The sequence below is a fragment of the Pseudorasbora parva genome, chromosome 23 (genome assembly GCF_024679245.1).
Source record: "Pseudorasbora parva isolate DD20220531a chromosome 23, ASM2467924v1, whole genome shotgun sequence".
Taxonomy (NCBI): Eukaryota; Metazoa; Chordata; class Actinopteri; order Cypriniformes; family Gobionidae; genus Pseudorasbora; species Pseudorasbora parva.
Genome location: NC_090194.1, coordinates 19083257 through 19106467, shown reverse-complemented (window position 1 = coordinate 19106467; position 23211 = coordinate 19083257). Strand labels below are relative to the sequence as shown.

Here is a 23211-nt window from a genome sequence, read left to right as displayed (position 1 = left end):
TAAAGAGGTGTGAGAAAATGAGATGTGTGTGAGATCATGTGCGACAGCGGAAGATCTTTTAAAGTGACAGTAACCACTTATAATGACAATGTAAAGAACAAAAGTAATTGCTCACTAAATATGCTCTGCTCTTGACTAAATAACTTTAGTACCTTTAATAAGGATTAATCTATATATTATTCATAATGCATGTAGTGCAAACTGATAACATGCATTTTTCCTACTTGTTAACTTCTTGAGCACTGGTACAAATGAAATGTGAGGATTTTTTTTCCTCACAGCTTCACCCCCCCCCCCCCCCACACCCCGAAGTCTCCTGGATTTTGATACCCAAATGTTGACAGGTATGACACACACTCACACACTCTCACACTCTCACACTCTCACACTCTCTCTCTCTCTCACACACACACACACACACACACACACACACACACACACACACACACACACACACACACACACACACACACAGTCAGAACATTCCAGATCAGATCATGCAATGAGAAGGAATTTATTTTGCTTTTTAAAATGTATGCTTTGCAGTGAGTTAGATAATTTAATAAGTAGAAATATGTGTTCTGAATGCCATATAATGTATGCTTTGCATTCAGCTAGGAATATGAGTAGTATTTTGTGTTTTCTTACAGTTTAAACATAATTCAAACAAGTCTATTCATTCTTAATACTGTACAGTGAAACCACATGGATTTGTACAACATAGCAAGAAGGGGAAAGCCATCTAAGAAGGACATGGTAGAGGGCATCCAGTAAATTAGTGCTGCTTCAGTGATCGATGCCACTTTGCAATAACGATTACGACTTACTTAAGATGATCTATTCCATCAGGGGTTGTAGGGACATTGTATCGTCTCATGTATTCATGCATCTCTGGAAAGCTTTTTTTCACATAGTCCTCAGCGCTGCTCTCCCGAACAGTTCCAAAGCGGAAACCTTGTGATGGATGGTGGAGCTTGAAAAGCAAGAGGACCATTTTCAGCAACCAGTAAGTGTATTTTTAACCTCTCAACCATCTGAAAGTTGCAAGCCTGCCAGTCATTTTGACATCATTTGAAAATGATAAACAAAAGTTACTCTTACCTTGGGATCATGTATACCTGAGAGTTGCTCGTAGGTTTTCTCACCAACCATTACAGCGGCGAGATTAGCTGTGTATGTTGACAGGCAGAACAAACAGAAAATGGCCCAGAGGTTCATGAGGAATCTGCCGGTCCAACACTTTGGCGGCTTAATGGCGGCAGTCCTGCCAAATAAGATTGCGTAGCAAACGTTTAGCGCCGAGGAGAAAGAAAAGACACGCTCTCTGTTTCTCCCCCTTGGGGTCATCCCGAAAGGGCTTTTCCACTCGTACAGGGTCAGAAACACAGCCGTCAGATGTAAAGAAACAAATATTCCCAGCCACATACTCCAGTGCAGGGGCCACATGAAGGCGCCGATGGGTGCTGCAGTATCCATTGTCCTGACGAGGATTCCCAGACTGGTGGAGAAGAACGGGCTGGTGAAATCAATGACCTGACTGCGTGCTGAGTTGATGCTAAAGGAAGTGACAGCCAGATGTGCAGCCCCGCTCATGAGGTCCCCGACCAGCCCTGTCCAGCGACCGCTCTTGTAAGCTCCGTATTTCCCATCTCCCACAATGTAGAGGTCAAACTGAAACCCCATGTCCTCTGCCAGCTTCTCTAAAAGATCAATGCAATAGCCATAGCAACATTTTTTAAACTCCATGGGCACGGTGTCATTGGCACTTTGCAAACCCTGAAAAAGACTTTCCAGCAAGGCTGTATCGTTTGTTAGGGGGTCAAGGCACAACTGGCCAGCTGGGCACAAACCTTCTTCATCAACATCTCGGGTGAAGACAAATGGGTGTTCAACCAGGGTGACGACTCGCAAGTGTAGACGTGAGGAATACCGCCAGTCTCCTCCTGGTTGAGACTGTCTCTTATTAGGCCAAACACCGTAATCCATTAACACTTTGCCTTGCTTCCAGCTGCCGAGACGCGTCCACATGGGCTTGCCTATTGGGTCATGCTGTAGATTCCATATGAAGTGATGGCTTTCAGAGATGATGGTAGATTCCTCTTGAACATCGATGTAGCCACTCAGGCCGTCGAACAACGTGCTGGCCATGTATCTGAGAATCAACAAAACAGATTTCATCCAGTTCAATCCAAACACTGTGAAAAAATATTTTAAAAATAAGTAACATGGTTGCCTTAAAATGTTGAGTTCACTGAAATTAAAAATGTAAGTTAATACAATAAACATTTTTGAGAATCGACAACCTTTATTCAAATATTATTAAAAGATTTTATAAGCATATTGGGTAATTGTGTGTTTTATTTGTGATGACAGGGAAACATGCCAAATTTTGCTATTTTCATGATTTATCAATTTTTGTTTTATGTGGTTTAGATACAACAATATTTTGAGTTTCTATTTATTAAACCAATTTACTTCATTGTATCAACTCAAATTTTTATTTTCAGTGAACTCAATGTTAAGGGAACCAGGTTATTTACTTTTTAAAGTTAAACCAACAATATTTTTTTACAGTGTAGAAGTTAATCCAGTCTTTTTCTAAAGAAAACACAACATCAAACTGAAATGAACCTAATTTGCTTAATTAATATTGCAAAATATCTAAGATCTAAAGGCCCGTTCACACTAAGGACGATAACTATAACTTTATTTTTTAATAATCATTCTATATGAGAATAGCAGAGTCCACACCACTATAATGACACAGATAAATTATATTGTTAATTTTTAGAATTATTAGTTTTTCTAGAACCATCAAAGCATTGACAGCCAATTAGAATCCAGCTAACTTCAAACAGCTCAAGCATTTAAAGCGACGGACGACAAAGCAGCATATGCTTAGCCTTTAAATAAATAGAAAATTGTCATGGATTGGTGTAGACACTAATATAGTTGTCATTACTGTGCATGATACATCCAAGAATGATACTTGGTGTGTTTATCCTTTAAACAGAACCTTTACCACAACACCACAAAAACACTTGTAAATAACTAAACAAGTGTAAATAACTTTTTCCTAATAATGAAGCCCAATATTTCATAATCAAATAAATCCTGATAATCCTGTAAAATCATGTCCCACCCTACATAACCTTTAGTCTGGCATTAAAAAGAAAAAGCAATACTAACGTTAATGCCACATTCACATTAGTATGACCTTTGCTGAGTTGTTTATAAAACAGTGTACATTCTCAAAAAATAATAATAAAAAAAAGAGTGCAACATTGTACATTTTAAGGTACAAGTGGCCATCACTGGGGTGGTCACCTTAAACATTTTGTACTTTTAAGTAGAGGAGAACAATGGTATAATTGTACCCTAAGGATCAATTGTGTACATTTAAAGATATAGTTATACATAAGGAACAAAACTGTACCTCCACTGTAGCTTTTTTTCTGAGAGTGTATAGCTTTTCTAGTAAAAAGCAATCTTTTTCCAGAAACAGTGTTGTTTTTGGCCCATTTTTGTTTTTGTGAGATTCTTATTTTGTGCTATATACTGCTCTAATTGCAAAATATAAAATACCGGTAGGCTATATCATCTGAAATACTTGCTGTCCCTTAAATGGCTCCAATGTGGTTCTTAACATATAACATAGCTAACTAATTTTCTTCAAAACAAAAAGTTTACTATTAGCATTTATCTGTAGATTAACCACCTCAAATTATTCATATTTTGGAAATCTAACAGTTTATAGTAGCTTCCTCAACACTTATTATTTACTGCGTTCTGGTCAGTTTGGAAATAGGCCTATGCAACATTACAAAAATTAAATGTCTGTAAAAATGATTTTTTTCATTAATGCTTTGACTTCACATTGAACCCATTGCCTGATGGATAAGCTGTACTATTAAGCCACTTGACTGACCTTTCAATTTGGGAGAACGAACGTATTATCTTGTATTTCTCTCTCTTCGATTTAGAGTTTTTTCTTTTACAACGGTGTAGCAAACAGTAACCCTGTTAAATCAGTAATGATAGGAGTGCTGAGCATGTGAAATTTAAGCCCTGAGGCAGTTTGGTTGGAAGTTGTCGAAGTTGTTTCCTGACAGTGCAGTGTTGGAGAAAACGCTCATGATATGCTGTCTTAAAAAGATCCTCTTGGCAGATGAAGAGGATAATCCTTACAGGATATGCAGACATGCCGTATAGTCACTGTTCACAGATTATCAGAATTCTGACATGGTTCTTTTGGTCTGTCAAAAATTGTCAAATTTTACATCATGTAAAAATGAACCTTTCGGAAAGGTTGGTGGAAATTGAGAGAGAATCTCTGTTCCCTTTTTGTCTGCAGCATTCTAAATGAAATGGAACTTCTTTTACTAACTATACTAACTATGACTTTTGTCTCAATAAACTCCTAATTACTGATTTTAAATAGTTAATAAGGTAGTTGTTAAATTTAGGTATTGAGTGGATTAAAAGTTGTAGAAAAAGTCATGCAGAATAAGGTATTAATATGTGCTTTAAAAGTACTAATACACAGCCAATATACTATTAAGTATAGTAATATGTAATATGAATGCTAAAAAGTAAGCAACAAGTTAATTGCAGTTACTAGTGAGAATTGGAACTAAATTAAAGTGTTTCCAGAACTTTATAAGTGACTGATTTGGAACATCCCACTTAGCAATTATGTGTCTCATGTACATATAGCAAGTCTTTAAGTGCAAGAAACCTTTACTTCCAATAGAGTTTGATGTTTACATGTTGCTGAGCTAATGATTTGACACTTTCATAAACACACATACAAATATTGAATCAAATTGTAAATATTTGCTTTGGAAATGTATCTATTTTATAAGTTATTTGAAACTTACAATGTTTTATAAGACTGTCTGTAACACTTTAGTATGGGGAACACATATCACTATTAATTATGACTTTTGCTTATCCAAAAAAATAACCCCCTAATTTACTGCTTATTAATAGTTAATCAAAGTAGTTTTTGTAGTGTTTAAGCTTAGGTATTGGGTAGGATTAAGTAATTTATAAGTACTAATAAACAACCAAATAATATGCATGCGAATAAGTTACAGTAATAGCGAGAACTGAACCATAAAAATAAAGTGTTACCAGAATGTCTTCTATACTAATTGTAAATGTAATGCTCTCTTAGAATGTATCCGAAATAATGTACAAAAGAGGGTTTTCACAGTGAAAAAAACAAAAAAGTGAAACAAAGTCAGCACACCAAGGGCCAGATTTTCTAAACAGCACAAATTATTGTGAGAGCGCAATTCCATTAAAGCGCTGATGGGAGTGGACAGTTCTACGCGTGATCTACTGATGACACACGTGCAAAAGAATGAACACAGACGCATCTGGATCATTTCCATAATGACCAGCACAATCTATCCATTAGCATCTGGTTTAATACATGCTTTTTTTGGGGCCTGTAAATAATGGCACAAGCACCAGTAAATTGACGAGTGTAAACCATTGTAAATCACCTTGCGTGATTCATTTAAATACTCTCCTCCCACGCCTGAAAGGGAAACGCCTACAAATGCATATGCAATAAGGTCAGCCACAAAAATAACCCTGTCCACACATTGTCAGTGCTAATATAGCATTGCATGTCTTTAGTCATTTCAGACAGTAGTTTTTTTAATGGCAAATGTGCTGGTGCAAGATGGCCCTTAAAGGGTTAGTTCACCCCAAATTTTTATTGATGTCATTAATGACTCACCCTAATGTCATTGCACACCTGTAAGACCTCCGTTCATCTTCGAAACACAGTTTATGATATTTTATATTTAGACGAGAAGCGTATGCAAGTGTATGCACACTATACTGTCCATGTCCAGAAAGGTAATAAAAACATCATCAATGTAGTCCATATGTGACATCAGTTAGTTTATTAGAATCTCTTGAAGCATCGAAAATACATTTCGGCCCAAAAATAACAAAAACTATGACTTTATTCAGCATTGTCTTCTCTTCCGTGTTCGTTTTCAATCCGCTAAAGATTCGAATGGTTATGAATCAATGGAGGAACAGAAAGCACTTGGTCTAAATATAAAATATCTTAAACTGTGTTCCGAAGATGAACGGAGGTCTTTTGGGTGTTGAACGACATTAGGGTATAATTCATTTTTGGGTGAGCTAACCCTTTAAGCTCCAAAATATGGCCCATTTTTTATATAGTGAACTCACATACGGTTATGTTTCGAGCAACACGGGCTCGTCGTCAGACAATGAAAAACTTTTTCAACAAACCTTAATACTCACTGGATCACATGAAAAAAACAAAACAAAAAACAAACAAACAAACAAAAAAAGTCACTGTGCTGACTTTTTATTCCGTTTTTATTTATTTCTTTAGTTGAGCACCCAATCTTGAGCATATTTTTGCCGGTGATATGTGTGCTTTGTTCCTGTTTCTGATTAGGTTTTCACAATGATGCAATAGAAGAACAGTTTCTGGTTCCCTAAAGAACAATTCTTAAAATATATCTTTTTTTTTTAGTTCTTTAAAGAACAATTTCATAATATATAGAGCCTTTCTCTGCTACATAGAACCTTTAGCGCAATGTAAAGATCCCATGGCAGTTAAACGTTCTTCATTGGACAATAGATGCTAAACATAACTTTTGTTTTTAAGAGTGTATTATAGAAGGCAGGATAACATTCTGGTGCAGGTCTTTAAATTCAGAGCATGTCTGTGATGCAATTTAAACAACACAAATATTACGCAATATCAGACAGCATGCCAAATTAAATACCTGGACAGAAAGGTTCCTGATGTGAGATTTTTAGTCTCAAGTCTTGCCATACAGTTTGTGATGCCAGGAATCAGTGACAGCTCTGGAGACACCTTGGCAGCCGATCCCACGGCCCTCGCCACCAGCTCCAAAGCATCCTGGACATAATGATCCAACGAGGGCTCACCCATACGGCCATGCGCAAGAAGACCCAAGGGTAGCCCCTCTGTCCTTAATTCCTCTACGTTTTGAGAGTCTCCTATAATCCAGCGGTAATCAGGAAGAATCAGTCCAAACTTTGCAATGGTGGCAAAGATTCTCCGTATATCCCTGATGTCACATCCAAAGGTCACTATTGTAGATGTTGAGTCTTTGATGGACTCCAGTTGACCTTGCAGGGCCGTTTGAAAGTCACTTTTGGAGCTGCTGTTGGTGGATATTTTGAGGACTGTGCCCAGATGAAATTTGGAGCTGTTATGGAGCAAGAAGACAAAGTCGGAAATGTTCATCTGTTGACACATCACCAGACTGACATCGTACCAATTATTCATGGACAGCAGGGAGAAGATGAGATCTGCTTGAGAGGTTTGAGGATTTTGCATTGCCATTTGGAAATGGAGTAAGTTCTGTTGGGAAGAAATAAATAGAGATATGACAGAGAAAATAGTGCAGTAAGGACGGGTCATGTTGGTCAACAATCCAACGTCCAATTGGTCGATGAGATTGATACAATATTTTTTGACATCTTTAGCTGCAGTGCTAAAATAAGCATGATAATGGCGTGATGTGCTTAAATGGTTATATGGGTCATTGAAAAGTAAAGCATTTTTTTAAATTCACCTGATTTGATGCATATTTTTGAGTCATGAATTAAGTGTTAAAACAAGTTTCAGTTGTTCAAGTCTTTTAAATCGTTTTTATGTCAGGCGGTGCAACCAAATACTTGTATAGTTGTACCACCATAGAAAGTGAACCAACCTACCCATACTTGAAATTAGCCATTTTTACCAGTATTTGAGAGGGATCTACAAACCTTTTCACTCTGCCACAAGGATAAGTTGGCATGAGACATTATCATGTTTACTGTTATTACCTTATCAATTCATAATAATAAAAAAAACAACAACATGTTTGTATTTGTGCCACCCTGAGATTTGAAAAATGCTGGACAAAGTTTTTTTTAATTATCTCAACAGCTTTAAAATGACTGATATTTATAAAATGTTGGGGGTTTATGAAAATAAATAAATAAATAATAATATGTACTATATTCAAACTAAATAGAATAAAGTGATATATGTCATGAATTTATCACATTATTTTAAAAGGAAATAGTGCACTTGGACTCAAAAATATGCACACGTCAGACAGACGTCATTGACCATGTGGAGTTTTGTGACTGTTATTTTTAGTCATTTATCTCTAAGCTTTGAGGTCATCTATATGGTACTGCGCTTGTAAAAGTTTTCCTTTTTAAAATGCCTTTTTAAAACTTACAAGCTCTCTCTTTTGGGAAAATCAACCAGAAATATTGACTCATCTTGCACTACACTATTTGAGAATTCATCTAATGACATCTACCACTGGCAAGAACGAAATAAATCATGAGGTGCGTTGCAATTGGCACACATATGCCAGTTTGTAGTATAAGTTTGGTTAGTGTGTACACAATGAATTTTCCAAAAATAAGAAATGCACTTCAAGATGATTCACTAATGGAAAAATTATGGGTGATATATTGGACACTTTGTTGGAAATGTTGGACAACTGTTGCAGCCGTCAGACTCTTATGCTGGATGACAAACATGCCATCTAAATGTCATACACTAGACTGTAGAGTACATAGTGCATATTGTAAGTACCTTGTGTGTATATAATATATAATTTGAGACAATTATGGTTTCTGGCTGTGCTGTATCAAAACATAACAAGCTCAATAAAGGCCTGTCCAAACCACCCAGTTTCAACAGAAAATATGTCAATGCTAGAAAGACATCAAACAACTGTCTTTAACACATGCAGACGGGTTTTATTTAGATTGGAGTCAGATGAATCTAAAACCTGCCTAATTATACATGTGTAATTATATTCTTCAAGACTGACTGATCTGACATACTCAAGGCTGGCCATTCTCCATCTACACTCCTGGGCAAAAAAGAAAAAAAGAAAAGAAAAAGAAAAGAAAAAATGGGGTCGGCCAAAAATGTCAAAATATTTTGTCGTCTTTTAATGGTCTTAACAATTTTAATCACAATGGTCAGGAAATGAGCAAGAATAATTAAGCATGGAATACCCTTCCTTGACTTGCAGGCAACTTTTAACAGGAAGAAAAAGTCCGCACTGACTTTCCACTTAATGTTTGATGGCTTCAAACTATGGAAGCTTCTTTCCGGGGAAATTATAAAATGCGTAATGTGAAAAACATTAAACTTTGCTTAATGTACTAAGACTAAGTGATATTTAAAGACCAGACTCAGTAAACACCATAACAATAAAGCATACGATGTACAGAAAAGCAGATGAGCTATGGTGTTTACTAAATGTCAGGTGTTTTAAAGGGGTCATGGACTGAAAATCTCATTTTCCTTGCGCTTTTGATATATATAAGAGGTCATCATACTATAAGAATATCCTGTAAGTTTCATAACTAAAAACTTCCTTGTTAGTACAAAAACTGCTTTTACTGTAACCAAGCTCAATGTGTGAATGTGTAATGTGCCTATCTAGGTGAAAGACCGCCTCTGCAGAAGAAGATCAATGTCTACTTCACTATTGTAACGTTGGCCCTGCCCACTGGCATGTTAGTGAGATTATGAGGAGAGAAGAGCAATACAGGATGAGCTACAAATAACAGGACCCTAATGCTAAGAATGTAGGGGTGTCACCGACTGTCACGTCACAGACAAGAGAAGATGGTGCGAGGACTCAAGTGCAAGAAGAATAATATTTATTTACAACAAACAAAACACAAGCGCAAAACAAAACCCACGAGGGGGAAAACGTAAACTAGAAAATACATAAACTGGAACTGAACACATACCACGAAGAAGTCACAGGGGACCGGAAGACGTAGACAGTACAAGGATACAACTCAGACTGACAAACACAAGGAGCTTATAAAGGGAAGAAATCAAGAGGGGACAGGTGGTAGAAATGAAACACTAATCAGATAACAAGGGGAGGGATCAGACAATTACATGAGCACATGCTCAGAATGACAAAACCCACATGTGCACACAAGACAGGACAGGCATGTGACACCGACTAAGGATTTAAACATTTTAATCATAATTGTCGAATCTTTCTATGGTCGACCAATAGTCGAATCATCTTTGTGTGTGTGAATGGGTTGAGAGGGGCACGACACAAGTCAGCGGGAGGGTAAAACTATTTTTATTTTCCTTTACACACTGCACACAGCAACAACTTTTAATAAAGCGACCAAAACTGCCTGCCAACTGACTTTATTTAAGTTTAAATAAAAGGTAATATGGTGGATAAACATTCGTAAACCGTTTTCTCATAACATGTTAAAGCCGCGATCGAAATACAGAACATCACACAAATATATAAAATAACATTTGGATAAATAAACATAAAAACCTCACGATGTGGAGGAGATTATCATCATAATCTCCTCCACATCGCTTAGAAATGCAGCATTCTGTGAAAAATTCAAATGAATCCGATATGTTTTGTTGTCTGCGCGGACTCGCGCATATCATCCGCGCTGCTCTCTCGTGTCTGTAGTCTAAATTTAGACCAGAGCCGTTGGTGTGTGCGCTGCTACGGTGCATGAAACTAACGTGAAAGCAGACTTCATTCGCCTCAAATAAAAGCATATTTACACTGAATCGTTTCCTATCACATATATAGTGTGCTATGTGCTGTTCACCATGTAGAAATGAGTAAATGTGTGTTAACAACTGACCGATTTCAGCCGCAGCTTCAGCAGCGTAGGGGGCGGGCTTTAGATTCTAGAGAGCATTTTAATTGGACAGAAGATTTGATGAGAAGGTGAAGTCTGCGATGATGTCATCAAAATCAGAAATTCGTTTTAATGGAAATGAGTGTAAATTTTAATTGCTTATATCTCTTAAATGCAAATTTTCCTATTGTTTTGGAACATATCAGCTTATTCATAACTTTAGGGCTAACACAGTCATACTAAAAGCTAAAAAACTTCAAAACTTCCTTTAAGCGGATTGTGCCTAAAGCGAAGCTCAGTGCCACACATTATATACACGCAAGCTCAATTTTGAATCGACTTCTGACAGAAGAGCTGCACGATGAATGTGTCTTGTAGCACAGGGTGAAATCACTATGTACATAGAAGATTTTAGGTTAATGTAATATAAAACCTTGAAATGGCGCTTTGTGGTGCGGCAGAATTTTAAACAACTTCCTGAGTCGCCGCGGACAGACATCGAATGCCGCCACCGGTGTGTGTACACTCATTGAATGCGTTCGTATTTTAAAGATTCGATGCATCGATATGCAGAGCCGGATTCGACCACCCATCTCACGGTCGAATCTTCGAAGCTCAGCACCCTTAAAGGGGTCGCACACCAGATGCTCCGCTCACACAGCTCAGCACTGCGCTGCGCCACGCCATGTCTTTAAAATATTGAGCACCCCCATATTGCCAAAATGGTATGATCCTCGTTTCATTCCACCCGCGAAGATTCGACTGTGAAATGGGTGGTCGTATCCGGCTCTGCATATCGATTCATCGAAACTTCGACTATTCGGGGTCACCCCTATAAGAAATGTTTTTTTTTTTTTTCAACAATGTGATTGTCTAAGTTGCGCATTATTTATTTGGAAGCGGTACATTTCACTCTGGATTCTTTGGTAAATCAGTGTCAGCGTAGGCTTTTGCAAACAGACTTGTGTGATATGGACTTGACAGTAATACTACAACATGTAAGTAACTGTGTTAATTCTATAGCTGGATCTGTGACCATTGATTTCTAATATTTAACGATTTATGTATTCACTACATGTTTTAAATCTGGACTCTGACCAGACAAAAGCATGAGCCTGTTGGACTTGTTCTCAAGCCACTTCTTGGTTGTCTTCGCAATTTGTCTTGTTGAAAAATAAGATCCGGTAATTCCTCTTTAGATAACTTTTTATTTGTGGGAAGCAGGTTATGCAATATTCTCCTGTACTCCAAAACATTAAATTACTTTTCGCAGGGAAGCAGCAGCTGAAAAAAAGCTCCCACACACTCTTCCTCGTGGCTGACTGTGGTAGAGATGCATTTATTATTATACACTGCCTGGCTATAAATACAAAATCAGGATATTAGCAAAATGTAAGCAAATGCACTACTTAAAATGCCATTTCTGTCTCAGAAAAACATCAAAGACAGAATGGAGTTTTTGGCAGATTATGGAAAGTTGTGTGTGTCGTGATGAATTACGATGAAACACAAGTTGAATGGTGATGCTTCAGAGTGGTGTCTTTAAAAACATTGTTATAAATACACTGCACAGCCAAAAGAAAGCTTGCTGTTTGGATCATTATTGCAGGGATTATTAAGTTTGGTCAGCAATGGCTTTTTAAGGTCTTAAATGTCTAATTTCCTGACCAATTACTTGTGGTTAAAGAAACATTGTTTCTTTTTTTGGTGAAGATAATTTTGAAAATATGCAGTTCTGCACAAACAAATGGAATGCATAAGCTTTAGGCCGAACAGATATTATGATAATGCCTGATTTGATGGACTGTCTCCTTCTGTTTGCATATTGAGTTTCTGAAGCAGATTCTCTTCTGGGGACAACAAATATTTAGATATCAATCATGATGTCATGAAGTCTGGAATTCTTTGCTCCCAAAAACAATTTCTTTAAGCTTTAATCTGGTTCCATTTGTGATTCATTGAAATAGAATTGCATCTAGAGGCATCAGAACTTCAAAACTAGTTTGGAACACAATGAGTCCTCTGAAAATAGTCAAATCCAGTCTGTTTTTTTTTTTAATTTTTTTTATTAGCATCTCCAAGCCATATTTAACTACATCATGTTGCTCTAAAGAACGAGACCTGGTTTCATAGACAGTTTGATTAACCCGGGATAAGGCCTTAGTTCAATTTTAAGATATGTAAGTAGCTTTTATAAATATACCTTAGAAAAAAAACATGGACCCACTTTATATTAGGTGGCCTTAACTACTATGTACTAACATTTTAATTAATCATTAATCATTTGACTTATCGTGTACATACATATTTTTACATAAAACATACATGGTTTTACATGTACTAAAATACCTGCATGTAATTACATCTGTAATTAATTTCTACATTTATAATTACACAGTTGACACTTCCCTTACACCTATACCTACCCTTAAACTTACCCATACCAGAACACATGTTCCTAACTTTACCCGTATCCCACCTCAATATCAGCAAACGTTTTTTGCAATACAATATGAATACAATAAGTACATTGTACTTTTTTTATTTATTTTTTATTTTAATTTTTTTATGTAAGTACGTATTAGTTAAGGCCACCTAACATAAAGTGGGGCCAAAAACATTACTGGTGTGCATCTTGAGACAAAATAATGGCTCTGACATGTTTTAAGGTACAATATTAAAAGACCTTAAACATGCATTTTAGTCTGGGACTAGGCTCAAATCTGTGAATCTGGGGGAAAATTAATACAATTAGCCTAAATTATTTGAGTGTAATTTCTGAAATGTCCCAGCAAGCAATTTTGCACTTAAACACAACCCTCACATCTAGGCTAAAACAAGGCAACATTTGAGCTGTCATTGAACATTAGATGTCTAACCATAGATAGACTAGTCATCTAAAACATGAACATATCAAAGAAATTGAACCAAACACCTTGTAACCACTGTTTACTTGCTTGCATGATGGAGTATCATACACCTTGCAAGTTATTTTGGCAAAAACGGCATGTAACCAAGATCAACGTTATTTTTAACCTAAGTGGGTAACTAATAGCTTGACTATATCAAGTCTGTAATTAACCGAAGTGGTAAAATGTCGGCTATTTAATTTCAATGGACCAACAATGATTTACCAGTTGCTTTTTTGTGTTGCTTAAAAGCCATTAGCATTACCAGTCATCAAACGAATGTTTTATTTACTCTTTCAGGTCGTTCCCTAGTCTGACAAGCCAGACCCACATCAAGATGTTTGGTCTGGAAACTCACCATAGACAGGGCTCAATCCGAGGGGCGGGATAAACGGTTGTCTTTCAAACTCCCTCTGCACGCGATAGGATAGCGTTACAACCAACCAGAGCTAAGAAGGTGAAGCAGAGCTCGCTGACAGATTAAACATTCACCATATCTGGTCGGCTAAACTCCGAACACATCTTCCCTTTTTAAGAATGACTTCAGTGTCGTTCTTTGTTCTTTTCTCAGAGAAAAGCTTAACTCCAAGTCTTCCAGAATCGGAGTCAAAACTGATTCGAAAGACCGCCGCCGTTCGCCAGTTTCTGTGTTTACTAGACAACAGAAGCACGCAAACGCACTCGGCCGTCGTCATTATGGCCCCGCCCGCCGACTCTATACACGATGTGATTGGCCCGTCCAGATTCTGAGGAATACAGCTCAGAAGGGTATTGAGAGTTCCTAGACGACACTTGTGGGCAGATTAAATTTGCTGCCGCTAGGGTGCATCTAGATTTCTAGGCTAGTCGTTCCCAGGTATGGCAATCAATCATGCCCATCAAAATATGCATGTAGATTACATTCACCTAAAGGATTATTAGGAATACCTGTTCAATTTTTTCATTAATGCAATTATCTAGTCAACCAATCACATGGCAGTTGCTTCAATGCATTTAGGGGTGTGGTCCTGGTCAAGAAAATCTCCTGAACTCCAAACTGAATGTCAGAATGGGAAAGAAAGGTAATTTAAGCAATTTTGAGCGTGGCATGGTTGTTGGTGCCAGACGGGCCGTTCTGAGTATTTTACAATCAGTTACTGGGATTTTCACACACAACCATTTCTAGGGTTTACAAAGAATGGTGTGAAAAGGAAAAAAAACATTCAGTATGCGGCAGTCCTGTGGGCGAAAATGCCTTGTTGATGCTAGAGGTCAGAGGAGAATGGGCCGACTGATTCAAGCTGATAGAAGAGCAAATTTGACTGAAATAACCACTCGTTACAACCATGGTATGCAGCAAAGCATTTGTGAAGACACAACACGCACAACCTTGAGGCGGATGGGCTACAACAGCAGAAGACCCCACTGGGTACCACTCATCTCCACTACAAACAGGAAAAAAAGGCTCCAATTTTGGTGCAAATTGCATGAGCTCACCAAAATTGGACAGTTGAAGGAAAATTTTGCCAGGGCAGATGAGTCTCAATTTCTGTTGAGACATTCAGATGCTAGAGTCAGAATTTGGCGTAAATAAAATGAGAACATGGATTCATCATGCCTTGTTACCACTGTGCAGGCTGGTGGTGGTGGTGTAATGGTGTGGGGGATGTTTTCTTGGCACACTTTAGGCCCCTTAGTGCCAATTGGTCATCATTTAAATGCCACGGCCTACCTGGGAATTGTTTCTGACCATGTCCATCCCTTTATGAACACCATGTACCCATCCTCTGATGGCTACTTCCAGCAGAATAATGCACCATGTCACAAAGCTTGAATCATTTTAAATTGGTTTCTTGAACATGACAATGAGTTCACTAAAATTGCCCCCCCAGTCACCAGATCTCAACCCAATAGAGCATCTTTGGGATGTGGTGGAGCAGGAGCTTTGTGCCCTGGATGTGCATCCAACAAGTCTCCATCAACTGCAAGATGCTATCCGATCAATATGGGCCAACATTTCTAAAGAATGCTTCCAGCACCTTGTTAAATCAATGCCACATAGAATTAAGGCACTTCTGAAGGCGACAGGGTGTCAAACACAGTATAAGTATGGTGTTCCTAATAACCCTTTAGGTGAGTTTATATCAGATGTGGAGATAACTTATAAACATTACTGACTAAGTACAGAGGACATTCAGCAACATTCATTACACAAAGTCTGGAATCTTGTTGTTTTAATGATATGATATAACCATTAATAAGATGACATTGTCCTGCAGAGGAAATCAAGACCTTAACAGACCCTGACAGATGAAATGCTTAGCCGAGCCATTTAATTTCCCCCGGGGCTGCAATTATGTGATGGCAGAAAACAGGCTAATCAGAACTGATTAAGGAAAAGCTTTCCAGGGACATTTTTCAAGATGTCTTAACAAAGTCAGACTTATTTTCTGTAGGAGTTGTCATGAGATCTAATTGACCTAACAAGTGGGAGAGCAATAAGTACCACTAGCAAGTTAAGAAGAGACACTTTGAGGTTTTGAGTGGCTACATTATCCGGGATGTGTTTTATCTTGAGGGAGCCAATGCCATTAAATGATTTGCAAGCTGGGATCCAGCCAGATATTACCAATGTGTCATAAAAAAGCATTGGAGGGTGATACAATTATGTGCTTTTCAAGCAGTTTTGAAGATTAATGGTTAAAAATGGAGGATCTTATACACACCAGTTCTTCGAGCCTATGGAAAGAAAACATTCAGTTTGTCTTTTTATAACCTTGAAAATCCTGAGTTATTCAGAATGATAAATCAATCAAACTGTGTAAAATAACAGTTGTTGTAATGCTTTATAGGCAAGTTACACAGGTTTATAAACACAAAGTAATTTTTTATGAAGAAATCAATACATTTTACATCAGGAATCTAAGTTAAAAATTGTAAGTGGGCTACAAACCTTTTCTCTTGTTTTAACATAGTTTATTTTTTTCAAAATGGGATTAGTCTATTATTTCATTCCTCTTGGATCTTGATTGACACACACTAAGGACCAAAATTATTGGGGGCTTTTAGCTAAAATGCCATGAAAATAAACATAAATGCCCTCCAAAAAATGCCCCAGTATGAGTTCCTGATTTTTATATTTAAAACATTAAAAAAATAAGATATAACATAAACAAAGAGTTTATCACATAAACAATTCCCTCGAAAAGCATATTGCAAATGTGATATTTACTATTGATTATAGAACGGTTAAATAAACAAGAAGTTACACTTTAGACTCATAGGGCCCTCTCATACACCTGGCGCAATGCGACGCCAGGCGCAAAGGATTCCTCTTCGGAAAAGCGTTCAGTCTTTCCGCTCAAAAATTCTGTTATGTGCAAGCGCAACTTGCTTTTAAAGGGAATGGGAGATGAGACTCTGATTGGTTTATTGCACATTACACACCAAACACACCCATGACTCATTAGGACACTACGTACAACCCTTTTGAATCATGTGCCTGGCGCGCCGATATTTTTTTTTTTGCATCATTAAACTAGCAAAAGTGGATTCGGACACACCCTAAGTGCACCTGTGCCATGAGCTTCAGACCATATTCTTGGACGATTAAAATAGGGCCCATATTGTAAACAAAGCCATATCAGAACTGTGGCACATGTCTGTTTTGTGAAAGAACCATCGTTTCTGAATGAATTGATTTGAATTAATGATTCAATGACTCACTCTTTAAGACAGTGACTTGCTGCCCCTTATAAGCGGGTTTCTGTTGTACTTTACCCGGGGGTCTTCAAGGTAGGCACACGTTTACTTATCTGTTAATTCATTATTGTTTATTTCCAGTCATCGTGCAGGCTCGTTTATTGCCTGCAAAAAGACCTCAATAGCACTTTTTTGAAACGGCATATAACAAATCTATTCCTTGTTGCATTACGATTGCAAGTATCACTATGTTCTGCCAAAAGTGTACAGTATGCTTCATCTATTTAAATAAGCGTTCTCTGGGATTGTTTGTTATGCTTCGTGGTGTTGACATGTTTATATATTATTTCTTTATATCCAAAACTTTCCTGCAAGTCTTAGTGGGCGTCGCCATGACACTCGATACTTCCGGTTGACGGTATCTCAGTTCCGGTTTAGCGCACACAACAGTTATGTTGCGTTCACATCAGACACGAGTGACGCGATTACATAGCGCTATTCGCGCGAACTTGGACGTGTGAACATTTTGAATCCATTTGCTTCATTCACTACACAACAGACGCGAATTTGTGTCATGGGAGGGGCTTCTGCCAGGCAGCGGCAGTCGTCAGAAGGACGAGTCGAGTTAAGGCTGCTCTCCCCGGGGTTAATGAGCGCTGAGCGCCTGGGTCTCACACCTCCGAAACCTTGCTTCCATTAACCATGCAACATAAACGGACCCATTTGACATGTTGCCCTACACCCTCCATTCAATGCCCAACGAGCTTCAAATAAACTCAAGAATTGTGATGTAGAAGTAATATTTATATTTTAATATTTGTAATTGTTGAAATCATGTCAGACATTGTCAGTAGACTTTTTTTTAATCAACATGAAAATAGATGCATGAACTAGTGCATTGTAATGAAGTGAAGTGCATTGTAATATTCATTGCTGTAAATTTAATTATTGAGTTTATATATTAATTTAACCTATTTAAAATACTGCAGTACAACTGTATATTTTTTTGCAAGGGGTATGTTTATTGTTTTCAATAATTTACAGATTTAATGTGTAGCAACATGCACTCCCGCGGGACCCAGCACAACCGAGTGCGGTGCGGGATAATATTTGATGGGTGAATATGGATGCGGGCGGCAAGATATTATTGTGTGCGTGTCGCGGAAAATAAAATTATTTTGCGGGACTCCCGCAAAGTGGAAATATCTAACAAAATAAATAACTAGAAACAAATAAACCTTTATTTATAATAAAATAAAATCGATTTACAGGCGCATGGACGGAAGGTAACTCTCGCGTGGATCATAGGAACAGCCAAGCCCACACAGTGGCAAAATGTGTGCACCGCATAACTCTGGTGAATCGCTTAGTGCTACAGATATTAGTAAGTGTTGCCATAGCGATCATGGGAAAGGTCAGAGTTCGGGAAAGTTGTGGATACTATTACGATTACACTTTAGTTTAGGTTCTAATTATTAACTACGACTTTTGCCTCAATAAACTCCTAATTACTGATTATTAATAATTATTAAGGTAGTATTGATGATTGATGAGGTAGGTATTGGGTAAGATAAAAGGTGTCATGAACTGGCTTTTTTATTTTTTTTATACTGTTGTGACTGTATACTTATGATATCCACATGTTTTTTACATTTAAAAACATCACAACTAATAAGTAATAGTCTATTTTCTACACTGGTTTTGAGGCTCTCTCCTAAATGTTGGATTTTGATGGGAGCGCCGCACTAGAGACTAGGAAGTAAACGTCCATGGCTAGGATTGGATAAGATTTGCATATTTAATGAGCTTCAACTGCCTTGTCAGTTCACAGGAGGGAATAATTCTCTGACAGGGCTCTCAAAACGTATTTATCAAACAGACACAATGATTTATCTCTCATCCACCTGCGATTGATTTATTTTTTTATTGCTTAGCTCTCCCGATCGGTGGATATAAGCGCTCTTCAAATATCAAGTCAAAAGAGTGAACAAAGCAGATCAAGAAATTAATGTTATTTCACTATTTAAGATACACCGGCCCGCCGATGTGCTTACATTTTGGTAGCCCGTCTGGAAAACACATAGCCCTGGACGTTGGGCTTTGCGAGCCCTACATGTTTGAGTCTGATCCCGAATCGCAATGGCCCAACAAAGGAGGGATTATCCAGCCTGTGACAGCGTAAAAAGGTATGTTCCATTAGACACGTACACATAATCAATATGATCTGTAACAATGCAATACTATCGCATTTAAAAACATGTTTTACTCACATAAGTGTGTTGCACCATTCCTGTCAGATCCAATATGGAAGGCACAGCATTGTGTTTTAATCTCAATATGTCTGCAAATCCAGTGTCGACCTGTGTCTTACTTATAAACGATTATCTTGCTATCTTCACCATGTTTATTGCTCGTTTAGCTCCACAAGTCAGTGGACGGGGCTACAGAAGCAGCGTACACATTTATCTATAGAAGAGGCGTTCCCCCCTTCTGTTACGTCATTGATTTGAGAGCTCTCGTTTGCTGGGCCTTGTGTCTATAAAAGATTTTCTTTTAACAAGGAAGCTTTCAGCTCTGAAACTTACAGGATATTCTTATATTACCATGACCTTTTATATGTCAAATCTCAAGGGAAAGTTGATTTCTCAATTCATCACCCCTTTAAGGGGTGTAGATGTGCTTTATGGGTACTACTAAACAGCCAAAGTCTTAGTAATTGTAACGCGGTATGTAGATGGGAAGGAAGGAGGCGGGAACCGGCGAACGTTCATCAACTTTAATTCAAAATAAATAAACAAAACGAAAGTAACGCGCCAGTCGTCCGTGAGGACACACACAACAAAACGTAAACAAAACATAACATAAAGTCCAGGCCCGGTCCTCTCTCGTCTTCTGCTGTCTTCGCTCCTCCTTTTATACTCCTGTCTATCTGCCGTGAGACGAGACCGGTGTGGCGCACAGCTGGCACTCATTATCACTCGCCACCGGCCAGCTCTCACGGCCCCTCGCCTCGCTGCTTGCCACAGTAATATACTTTCTGATAGTGAGAATTTGGACACTAAACTAAAAGTGTTACTTTACCAACACCCCCAAACCTTTTCAATTCTTTATTTATATTAATCTTTTACACATATGGTAAATGTCCTAGAATTATTATTATTATATGTAAAATGGTATGCAATAAAATATATTGAATACATTGTATTATCTTTCACTAGACCCCCAAATCTCTGTTTATGTAGTGTTTGACTTTTACTTTAAAATTGCTAAAAGATTAGACACACTTGAGAAGAACCAAACAAATAAAGATCAAGGAACTTTATGATGGTGATGATACCAGAAACCTTTGGGTTTAAAAGGTATGAGTTTTGTGTTCATCCACCATCTGTGAACAGCAGTCACTGTGAACTTTATCTTCAGTAAAGCTCAGTAACGCGCACATTGGGAGACTAATTGCTATTTGGACAGACACTAGACACTCATTCTGAGTTTACCGAGAAATCTGATATGATACATCTCACATGATCATGTAAACAAAGACCTGACCAGAAGATGGTGCTGGCTTCAAAAGATCAGATATCAAGCAGCTCAGCCGTCAGGGCATTTAGTAAAAGGCAGTTTTACAGACACCGCGTGCGCCAGGCATAAGGTTGCACTAATAAATAGCATTGGAGGTCGTTAAATATGAGACATGCATCAACATTTACCCTTGCATTAAGTTTTGATAAATTGCATTTACTGTTAAGTTTCTAAGAATTAATGCACTATATCCACCAAACACCATCTGTCATCAGACTGCAACTTACAAACATAAACCTATAATATTAAAGACATGATACACATATCATAACATTACCAACTTTAAATTTGAGAAATGCAGATATATGGGAATGTATTATCTTACTATATACTTACAGGATATGTTCATAAAAAAAATAAAATAAAAAAAAAGTTAATACATTTTCTACAGCTGTGTTATTTATAGTTATATTGTTATTTTGTAACAAATGTTGTCTGATAGTGGTGACAATTCCACAATAAAAGACGCTTATAATCAGTTTAAAATCTATATTTTCAGTTCGTTATTAATATTAATTAAATTATGTCTCTATTTGTAATAATTATAACACTCAACACGTTATTTTTGGATCTGACATGCTTTTATGTATTGAGTGATCACAAGGAAAAATACAAGTATCGATGACTGTCACGCATTTATATTCTTTAGTGTATTATTTATAATCCCAAACCCTTAAATAACTACTAAAATATTTCATAAATTCTTCCAATTAATGTATCAATCCAATTCCAAACATTCAGCGTGTTTCCTCTAATTCCTGCAGCATTTATTTACATTTCTGCATGAAAGAAATGACGCTCTGAAGAAACTATAATCAGCAGTAGAGCAGATTTTCCTAATTTTACAGTAGCCTATTATGATTTATTATGAAAATAAACACACCTGACTCTGGCGTTTGAATTCCTTCTGGACTACGCTGATGACTGGAATCTGTAGCGTTGAGGAAATGAATTCCAACTTCACCAGTTCGTCCCTGTTTTGTGGAAACGCGATAATGGCAGAAACTCCCTGCACGACGACAGTGTGGCAAACACTTTGCAGGAACGACGCGGGATCACCGCAGGCAGATGTTGATGAGGAGGAAAAGGAGAAAGCAGGTAATTCTCCGAGTCCTGCTTCCACAGCCATGACTATCTCAAGGGTGAGGTTGTATGGTAAAAGCCCCACCACTCGATTGAGGCTCTCTGTAGCGAGTAGAACAGAGTCTCGAGGTAGAAACACAGCATCCGTACCCACTTGTTTGAGTGCGGTTTTACTTTTGGAGGCCTTGTGGGGGTTATTCGCTGAGCTTTTAGTCCTAATACCCCTCCAGTCTTGTTCGTGCACACTTTGGATGACCATGTCCCACTCTTCCCGCGTTTCTCTGTCTGCATCCCAGTCCGCATCTCTCCCGCTGAGGGGATCCTGCCTGATTACTCGAGGATGCAGGTGCAGGGCGCCGACTCTCACCGTGTGTCCGATTCTCTTCAGAATCTGACATGGTTGTGGATGCGCCATAGATGCTGGGGGAACAAGGATCATTATCAAAGCGCTTGGCGCAAGTAAGGAGAGCCACACTAACCTGCCCAGCGCACCCCAGATCCAAGAGCCCGGCATTACTCCAAAAAAGGCTCGCTTAAGCTCTGGAAACGACGGGATCCTCGTCCACCTGCGCGCCCGGTGGTTCCTGCACAGCGCTGGGTAGATGATGGATCACCGGTGAATCTCCTAGACGCAGCAAAGTTGCGCTCCTCTCCAACGGGCTTCTGAGGGATCGCCAGCAGTGCACATGTCCAACGCGGCTCAAAACACTCGTTGCTCATCTCAAAAACGTTTATGGGCGAAATATCCTCGGTATGAAATGGCTAATCAAGAGGGTGTTTTTACGCGCTCTCCAAAACAGGCGAAAAGGCAGCGAACTAAAATGCAAAGTGATTGTAAAAACCCTAAAGCGCTTCTGTTCTCCAAGTCATTATAAGGAATGTCCAATAATATAAAATAAATCATTAGATTTTCGAGTTATCTTTATTTTTGCATGTGAACCATTATTCCATCCTGTATTTGATCACGAAAAAAATCGTGACGGATCTCCAGAAATTACTCGCAAACTATGTCGAAACAGAACTGCGCGTTTGAATGGCATTACAGTTTAATCATGTTGCGCAGTGAAATTGTACCGATAAACTCCCAGAATGGCGCTGGAATAGTTCAGATTATTGCACTGGCTCGTTGTGTTGTGCGTTTAACCCGTTCACTGCCGACACCTCTGCCGCTCTCAGTCAAAGATTCTCTGTGTGCAAAGATGATGGATTTTAAATTTTTAAAATAAAATATGGGATAGCGATCATTTAGTATAAATATATATTA

General features: G+C 38.1%; 1 protein-coding gene across 1 annotated transcript in view; it reads right to left on the bottom strand.

Moving 5' to 3' along the window:
• The window catches only part of grin3a (glutamate receptor, ionotropic, N-methyl-D-aspartate 3A), a 42657-nt gene extending 19664 nt beyond the window's left edge, over positions 1-22993 (bottom strand). The window contains exons 1-4 of the mRNA XM_067433740.1: positions 21748-22993; positions 6789-7393; positions 1102-2152; positions 828-973 (exon numbers count right to left, since the gene is read on the bottom strand). Of these exons, the coding sequence (XP_067289841.1) occupies positions 828-973; positions 1102-2152; positions 6789-7393; positions 21748-22461 (2516 nt within the window). The 5' untranslated portion in view covers positions 22462-22993. The remainder of the gene's footprint in view (positions 1-827; positions 974-1101; positions 2153-6788; positions 7394-21747) is intronic.
• Between the last annotated feature and the right edge of the window lie 218 nt (positions 22994-23211).